At 35.8% G+C, this 9,696-nt stretch overlaps 1 protein-coding gene across 1 annotated transcript; it reads left to right on the forward strand.

Moving 5' to 3' along the window:
* Window positions 1-3,491: 3,491 nt before the first annotated feature.
* On the forward strand, window positions 3,492-9,696 carry LOC100456169 (tripartite motif-containing protein 51-like). The gene is made up of 6 exons (XM_002822344.2): window positions 3,492-3,902; window positions 4,186-4,281; window positions 6,082-6,312; window positions 7,028-7,050; window positions 8,004-8,101; window positions 9,197-9,696. Exons 1-6 carry the CDS (start codon window positions 3,492-3,494, stop codon window positions 9,694-9,696), a joined length of 1,359 nt encoding a protein of 452 aa, XP_002822390.1.

The following is a 9,696-nucleotide window of genomic DNA, read 5'->3' on the forward strand; positions in this document are numbered from 1 at the left end:
AATATTCTCATAAGGATTTCTTAACCAGGACAAAAATTAACAATTAAAAAAAGTTAGTTGGTTTATATTAATGATGACTTCTGTGTTTCAAAAAACATGACACAAGAATTGAAATGCAAACCATTAGTGGAGAAAGATATTCACCCGAGCATATATAAAATACAATACAATACATGTGCATGATGAATACTTAAAATGTATTTTAAGTATTTTTCCAGATTCTTCCAGAGTGGCAGAATAAACTTGGATGGCAGAGTCAATGATGAGATTAGCTGTGGAAATGGGAAACCGTTTTTTGGAGGACAGTAGTAATGCTGTGAACTTATGAAAATATCCAAGTATTCAGTAGTAACTAAAATGTGTCTCCATAATGTCACTTTACAGATGCATATCTGAAATCTGAAATTTGGGAGAACATTCTACTAGCGTTCTCTCGTGAAAAAATACAGCTGGAAGGAAGAAGGGAGGGAAGAAGAAGGAGAGAGAAACGAATGCATTTGAGAGAAAATGTTATTTGGACTAAAATAGAATACTGCAGATACCACGACAAAGTGGTTAAAGTGTGTCTTATGGAGCAGAAATGGCAGAAAATACCACAGTAAAGAGATTTACAATTGGATTGTTAGTTCTGGCTTTTATTCTGTCAATGTTGTGGCTTCTAAACACATCAGTGCTCTCCTTTGATCCATGTGCTAATTAACAACCTACACTCTGCCCCCTCTCCCGGATTCTTTCATCCTGTTAAACCCAATCTAATTCTAATCCAGCTGGTCACTGTAACTCATGTAATCATCTAAGAATTTTAAAAATATTTTTGATGAATAAATGAAAAATTAGCTGGTGCAATGGCATAAACCTCTAGCCTTTTTTACTTTGAAACCTGAAGTGGGAGGATTACTTGAGCCCTGGAATTCAAGGCTGCGGTGAGCTAAGATTGTGCCACTGCACTCCAGAGCAGGAAACTTTCTTTGGTATAAATAAATAAATAAATGTGCACTTAGAAGAATGCTTGTGCCTTGGAAGAAACTCAAGAAACAGTATTAATCAATTTTAGTTAATTTCTAGCTTATGTTTACTCTGATGAGATTGATGATTGATATGCCTCATTCAGGCAGTGGTTTTTACAATGACAGTGTGGTTCTAATTTAATCAGTGATGAAAAGGTGTGTACTAAATATTGCATAAACCTAATCGTCTCTGTCTCCACCTTTCTTAATACCATAAATATCACTAAAGAGGTGGGTGTGGTCTTCAAAGATTCACATAAAAGGATGTAGAAGAGACAAGCTCATATTTCTCCAGAGGAGGACAGCACTTAGAGTTAACTGCATTCAGGTGACCTCTGAAAGTCAACTCTGCAGGGAATGAGCTCCTGATCTTGGGGAGTACTTAACAGAATTTTTTCTTGGAAGAATTACTGCAGGAAACATTCATAGAACCTTGGGGTGAATGTAACTTATATGGAGAAAATTATTTCTCTCTTCCTTTAAAATAGTAAATTACAGTGATAAAAATATCTAACTGTCTAAACTTACTTAATGATCTTATTTGTAACTCATATTATTGCCATTCATTTTATGACATGAGGTTATTAATTGTTGTCATTTTGTGTGTTCCAAAAGTGTTTAATACATTTTTGAAAAATTTTAGATATCTAGTGTTTTTTGCAATAGATTTGTATGCATCATGAATATATGGAATTCACATTAAAACATATATATGTACTGCATGTACTAATACTGGTACACTTAATTAAGTAAAAAAGGATAATTATTGAATACTGTAAATGTTGTGCTTTCATAACCTTAAGTTCTTGGACATGATTTTAAGTTACTGAGGCAATAATGAATTAAAAATGGTGATACTAGAGGAAATAAGAATGCTCTCCAAAATACCCTAGCATAGAAATCAAAACACAATTGTTTAGCAGATAACTGTATAAGGAATGATTTGATACTTGATACTAGTTGTCATTTTAATTGAGGCTTACCTCAGGTGAAACTGTGAAAAATTCCTTGAAATGGTTCAGATGACCTCTGAAAAATACTTGCAATTCTTAAGTTTTCACTTTTGGCACTTAAATTCAGCAGTGTTTAGTAAAAGAGAGTAAGGTAAAGGACTTCAAACTGCCAAAGCATAGATTACAGTTTGTATTGGTCAGGGTTCTCCAGAGAGATAGAACCATAGGATGTGTACATAACTATATATATATATATATATATATATATATATATATGCAAAAATACTTAGAATTGTGGTACAATTGCCTATCATATACCATACAGGTTTGTAGTCTAGGAAAAATATGCTATACTGTATACCATAGGTGTGTAGTAGGCTATACCATCTAGGTTTGTGTAAGTATACCCTATGATGTTCAAACAATAACGAACTGTCTAATGTGTCCCTCAGATCATATATCTGTCCTCACTTTACACATGACACTGTACGGGAGAGGAAGTCCACTAGGGGAATTTGTTCCCTTGATTATGGAGTCTGAGAAGTTGAACATAGGCTGTCATTAAGCTAGTGTCCTGGAGATATCAATATCCTGGCTGAGTTAGAATCAGCTTCAGGAGAGAGAGAGGAAACTGCCTTCTCTCTGCCCTTTATCTTCAGTCTGACCTACCAGCTGGTTGGATAGTGTCCACCCACATTGAGGGCTGCTGTTCCCCACTCAGCTTACCAACTTACATCTCTCTCTGGAAACACCTTCACAGACTCACCCAGAAATAATGCTTTACCAATTTTCCATGTATTATTTAATCCAGTCAAGTCAACACCTAAAATTAACCATAATACCATATTAATATAATTATATATATTTCAGTTTTTAAAAAACTGACTATATGGCAGTTCATAGTTTGAGTAGCCCAAAGAAGAAGTTAATTTAAGCCATAAGAAAAATAAACCCAATATTTTTCATTATTTATTTTATCTCCTAGTGATCCTAGACTGGTTTAATTGCTGTCTTTTTGTTTATCTGGTGGGTTGGTTTGTTTTGGGGTTGTTTTTGTTTTAAAGAGCCAGCCTCTGGGTCCCTCTCTCTAAAAATATGTCATAGCGCCCTCTGACCATCTTCTCATGTTTTGTTACCCAATGTAGATTTTCTACTCCTCTCCCATAGTCATTCAGTAGTTATTTGAAAGAGAAATAGGGACAACCATGTTTTATTCTAGACCACTTAAGATTAAAACCCGAGTTTCATATCGACATCCAGGGAATAGGTTTTTGAACAGATTTGCATTATGTTATGGGCAGGAACTAGGAGTAGAAGAGGTTGTGAGTCATCTAGTCAGTAGTGTCTGCTATAAAGCCTAAAGTCTCTCTTTGTGTATGAATTTTTCATTTCTGTTACAGAGGAAATCGTTTGTTCCGCTTTAATGAGCACTGTCAAGAAGAAAATATAGCTATCACATATCACCACATGTTCACAGGTTTTCACCAACCCAGACCCCAAAATGACATGCTGCTCTTTCTTCTTCAGAAACATGAATTCTGGAATCTTGCAAGTCTTCCAGAGGGAACTCACTTGTCTCATCTGCATGAACTACTTCATAGACCCAGTCACCATAGACTGTGGGCACAGCTTTTGCCGGCCCTGTTTCTACCTCAACTGGCAAGACACGGCAGTTCTTGCTCAGTGCTCTACATGCAAGAAGACAACACGACAGAGAAACCTCAAAACTAACATTTGTTTGAAGAACATGGCTTCCGTTGCCAGAAAAGCCAGCCCCCGGCAATTCCTTAGCTCTCAGGAGCAAATATGTGGGACGCACAGAGAGACAAAGAAGATGTTCTGTGAAGTGGACAAGAGCCTGCTCTGTCTGCTGTGCTCCAACTCTCAGGAGCACCGGAATCACAGACACTGTTCCATTGAGTGGGCTGCTGAGGAACACCGGGTAAGCGATGCCTCTGAAGATCTATTTCTATACAGGACACGTGAAATTCTTGTAAGTCTATTTCCTTGGAGATTGGATGATGACATCTCTGTGTCACTTTAAGCATGTCTGTTATGAGGTTCCTTGACTTCACACCTCTCAGATTTGACAAACATGAGGAGAAACAAAGCAAACTCTATTTTCTGTGGGCTAATTCTTCTCTCATTTTGGGTCCTTCATATATCAGAGTGTGAATGATACTTTATTGTCTTCACTTATGCTTCAATTCATGGTTCTTTTGCAGGAGGAGCTCCTAAAAAAAATGCGGTCTTTATGGGAAAAATCTTGTGAAAATCACAGAAACCTGAACATGGAAACCACCAGAACCAGATGCTGGAAGGTTAGTACCATATTACTCTACCTTCTCCAGGAACTTATAGTGAACAAATGGGTGACTCTTAAAATAGGAACTTGATTTCAATCCATAATGTTTCTGGAATTCAATAAACAAGGAAAAAACACTTGAGAAAAAAACACCCTAATTTTTTATGTAATTTAGTGTGACTCTTCGGTAGGATTTCTAATCAGACCACAGATGTTACCCAAGCATTCTCATCTGTTTCCATACAAACCTATAGCAATACCCCAACAAATACAAGAAACTGGGCCATTTCACAGTTCCCAGTGGGCTGCCTGGATAAATTCTGGACACAAGAGTTATTTGTCAGTCATGGAAATTTCAGGTGACCCTTCTAAGGCTGAGTCAGTATGAATTTGAATCCTGGTGGGCAAGTGTATTGAAATGTGAGCTAAATTTCAGGCAGAAGGAGCAAGAGTGCAAACTTAGGGAAAGCATGAAATTAAGTATCAGAACTAATTAATATTGAATAAGTCATAACACATAATGGGAAAAGTAGTGAGAAATGTAGACTTGTGTCTTGATGAAGACATAAATATGTGAGAAATATGGGAACTAGTATTTAATATAAGGAGAACTCTAAGGACTTGAGAAGAATTCTAGAAATGATTTTCTCTTTGTGGATGTTTATATTGAGGGTATGATATCTAATATTAATTCATTAATTTATTCTAATATTAATTCATTGAAAGATATTTTATGAGTAGCTAGTCTATGTCAAATATCAACTTGGAAAATTAAGGAGTAAAGAAGAAAGAACACACAAATCTTGCAATGGAAATGAGAAAAGCAAATGGTCACCATGCGGATATATGAAGTACATGATGTGTTAGAGTGTAGTAGTGTCTTTGGAGAATAATCAAGCAGGAAAGTAGAAAAGGAGCACAGAGGCCAGGGACTGGGGATGAAGGTTTGAGTTTTAAATAGGGTGGTCAGAAAAAAGGCTCATGGAAAAATTCACACTGAAACAAAATCTTGATCAGGAGGAAATATATATATCCTCCTGTCTGCCTTCCCCTTCCTCATAAATATATGAATATATATGTGTATCTGGGTGTTGGTATATATTCATATGGATATACATGAGGAATGTGTATATACACACACACAGATACACATATATATTCCTCATATATCCATATATACCTATATTTGAGAAATATATATATGAGTATGTATATGAGAAATATGTATATATATATGAAAATAATTATAGGTATAGAAAACAGCATGTGTAGTAATATTTAATTTGCATTTATTTGGGGGTTTGAGGAACCACAAAGAAGTCCATGTTGCCAATTACAGTGAGTTTGGAAGAGAATAAATGAAACCTTATTAGAATATGTTATGCTGGGTGAAATGCATTGAGTTGAAAATGCTAGTCTGTGGTCATGTCATCATTTCTCATGTAATGGTTTTACATAACTTGCTCCAATTCTCCAAAATAGAAATAGTGGTTTCTTACCTAGTCAATATAACTCGATAGTTTGATTCTTAAGCAAGAACTGTGTTTTCTTTCTATAAATGTGGTGTGGAGGAGAGAAATCCATTTTTATATAACTATCTTAGAAAACATTTTATCATTAATCAAGCAAATGTAACTGGGCAGAAACAACTATGTTGATATTAGTACAGAAAAAAAAGGAAAGGAATAAAATTTTGTGGAATCTGAGAATTGACAAGATTGAGGATTAAAATATTGGGTGTTCAGAATGCTAAGAGAAATCAGTGAAATTCAAAAGATGAATAAAACATTTCTATTTTGACTAATTGTCACTGCAGCATTATGTGAGTTTAAGGATAGAAGCAATCAGAGCTGAATATCAGAAGATGCCTGCATTTCTCTATGAAGAAGAGCAACAACACTTGGAGAGGCTGCGAATGGAGGGCGAGGACATTTTTCAGCAACTCATTGAAAGCAAAGCCAGAATGGAACATTTGAGGGAGCTTTTAAGAGGAATGTATGAGGATCTGAAGCAAATGTGCCATAAAGCAGATGTGGAGCTACTCCAGGTACAGACTGACTGCGGGGTATCATGATGTTGAACATTCACATGCATGGGTGTTTTTCCTTGCTCCTGAAATCTGTCTCCCCCTTCCCTTCCATGATTTGTTTCCAAAAATATGATTCGATAACTAATGCTACTTGGTTGGGAGGGTATAGCCTCTCCTAGTGATTCTACTAGACCGAAGGTCCCTCCTACTTTATCCACCAGCAACAAAATTTTGTAGAATGGCCAAGGTAACAGACAGCCCCAAGAAATATTTCCCATCAAAAGTCAGTGATTTATTTAGGATTTTTGAAAGTGGATAAAATGAGAAGTGATTCATTGGCATTTAGCCTAATTTGGAGACATGGCATGATGGAGAAGTTTGGGAATCTAGGATCACACTAGTATTATTTTGGGGTCCACTCATTTTGGTAACAGGGCTTAGGGAAGATGACTGAGTAGCTTCTTTATGGTTACCACAGAGCATAGACTCTGTGGACCTCCTCTCCCTTCACTTGTAAAGAGAATGTCTTCAAGACTTAGACTTTATCAGGACATTAATTCATGACATATGATAGACTGGGACTTTCATGACAAAAGACACAGAAAATGCTTTCCAGGAGGGAACATTGTAGGAAAATAATATCTTCAGAAACTGCCTCAAAATCTCACACTGAACTTAGTGGAAGATGCATCTTGTGGAAAGCACTAAACCTTTCTATTTTTTTTTTTTACAGGCTTTTGGAGATATATTACACAGGTGAGTGCATACCAAGATTTTAGCAGATGCTTTCAGTTTCCACAAATATCAAGCAGGAGCTTTGATATTGAAGGTATAATTGATTCAGATAGTGATACTGCCTTGTGCTGGTTGTACTTTCTCCATCCACCACCCCATGTAGTCATCTATTTTGTTGCCATACTCAGTGATTTTATTAAGCAGTTCAATGAAAGTTCTGCAAAACCAAAAATAAAAAAAAAATAAGAAAGAAAACAAAAAATAAATAAATGAAAGAAAAATAAAGGAAGTGAGCATCTCTATTCCTAATTTCCTTTTTATTGCTCAAAAGCCTTCATATTTGAAAGAGAAAATATTACATTTACTACATGGCTACAAAGGCAACCAGGGGACTTTGAGAGAGACTTTGAGACAGAAAAGGGGAAAGTATTTTAGCAGTGAAAAATGTTGATGATTTCTAGTTTATATTTAAATATATCATTCTGAAAAATGGATGAAACAAACTATTTGGAATGTTTGAACTGTATAGGCCTCCAGAGAACCTCAACTATAAAAGGCAGATCTCCCTGCCTGGTGCAAGTTTAAACACCCTGGCCTTGAGAAAGAAGCAACAGATGCAGCAGACTTAAAAATAACCCCACTTTTCCAGACAGTGATTTCAGGAATTTCTGGTGAGGTCTGGAACCCAGAATTTCATTTTTGAATATTCTCCTAGTCTTAAGACTAATGATCCTTACTAATTTGGAGCAATACGAAGAAAGATCCAAATGAATTCTCACTCACATAGGCTTTTCCATCGTGCTTGAAAATCAGGAACTGTGAATAAGAATGAATTTGAAAAAGAAAAGGATAATTTTGGAATTAGCAAATGTGTGGGTTAAAGGGATTCTCATGAAATGTCTTTTAAATAAAAGTGGTGATTTTTCTGTATTTTTTTGGCTGTAGATGTGGTAACTGTATCTTTCTCCTTGCAGGTATGAGTCCCTGCTGCTGCAAGTGTCTGAGCCTGCGAATCCAGAGCTCAGTGCAGGGCCCATCACTGGACTGCTGGACAGGCTCAATGGATTCAGAGGTAAGTGTCAGCCCATTGGCAGAATTCCCACAGTGTATTACTTCTTGTTAGAATCATGGGGGTAATATTTGACCCTTTATCAAATCTTTGTTTCATTTCAGCAGGAAGTGAACCATATGACTATGCAACCCTTTTATATCTGTGTTTCTATTTATAGTCCAATTTATAACATGAAGAGTAAATCATAGTGAAAAACAAATATGTTCTGGGCTCACATGTTTAGAGTTACATATTGAGTAAATGGAATGACATAAGAAATAAAAAATTGAATAAATGGAACAATGCTCAGAAGGAAGCTTAATAATCCAAGGTTACATAAAAATTTTACATTTCTTTACTGTATTTCATTTGAATTGTTAAGCACATTTCGTTGGGGAATAGAGTTCACTGCAGTTTGTTGGAGTATTTGTATTTTTTTACAATAAATATATATTATTGTTATAATGTAAAATTTTGACTGAACATGTAAAAAGAAAAGAAATTATTATGTAAATAGGAAGTAAAAATAGAAATGATAATTTCAGTTTAGTTACAACATGAAGAGCTACATGTGACATCTAAAATTTGGTTTCAGTCTAGAGCTAGCAGGGACGTCCGCAGAGTGACTGGTAAAAGATTTTGCAAAAATCTGCCTTAAGTTACCACTTATAATTTGAACATATTGACTTTCACCCAGTTATCTAGAGCAGTGCTTGAGTAAGCTAAAATCTTCCCATTCTTGCCAAAATTATATCACTAGTATTTAAGAACAACAAATATTTTAATAATAATGACCTTGATAGCTAAAGGGCATTCGGGGCATAAAATATTTCACTCTTACATTGGAGATTGGATTAAAACAGGCTGGTCTTATATTTGACTCTCTAATTTTTAAGTTTTCAATAAATTTTCAATGTCTTTTTTTAGGGTTTTGTTCTTCGTATAGAGAATATTAATCATCCTTATACTTTATTAAATGTTGTAGTCACAATTCTCCTGTCCTTGTAACTTCACATTTCTCGGTAAAGTAAATTCTTGGTAGAACAACTTTTCCCTCAAAAATTCTAATTTCTATTAACTACATGTATCTATATTTTTTAAAAATTATTTTTGCAGTCGATTTTACTCTGCAGCCTGAAAGAGCCAATAGTCATATCTTCCTGTATAGAGATTTGAGAAGCATGAATGTTGGATGTGACCCTCAAGATGATCCCCATATCACTGCAAAGTCTGAATGTTTTCTTGTATGGGGGGCTCGGGCTTTCACATCTGGCAAACATTATTGGGAGGTTCACGTGGGGAACTCTTGGAATTGGGCTTTTGGTGTCTGTAACAATTATTGGAAAGAGAAGAGACAGAATGACAAGATAGATGAAGAGGAGGGACTCTTTCTTCTTGGATGTGTTAAGGAGGACACTCACTGCAGTCTCTTTACCACCTCCCCACTTGTGGTACAATATGTTCCAAGACCTACCAGCACAGTAGGATTATTCCTGGATTGTGAAGGTAGAACCATGAGCTTTGTTGATGTTGATCAAAGTTCCCTGATATACACCATCCCTAATTGCTCCTTCTCACCTCCTCTCAGGCCTATCTTTTGCTGTAGTCACTTCTGA

The sequence above is a fragment of the Pongo abelii genome, chromosome 9 (genome assembly GCF_028885655.2).
Source record: "Pongo abelii isolate AG06213 chromosome 9, NHGRI_mPonAbe1-v2.0_pri, whole genome shotgun sequence".
Classification (NCBI taxonomy): domain Eukaryota; kingdom Metazoa; phylum Chordata; class Mammalia; order Primates; family Hominidae; genus Pongo; species Pongo abelii.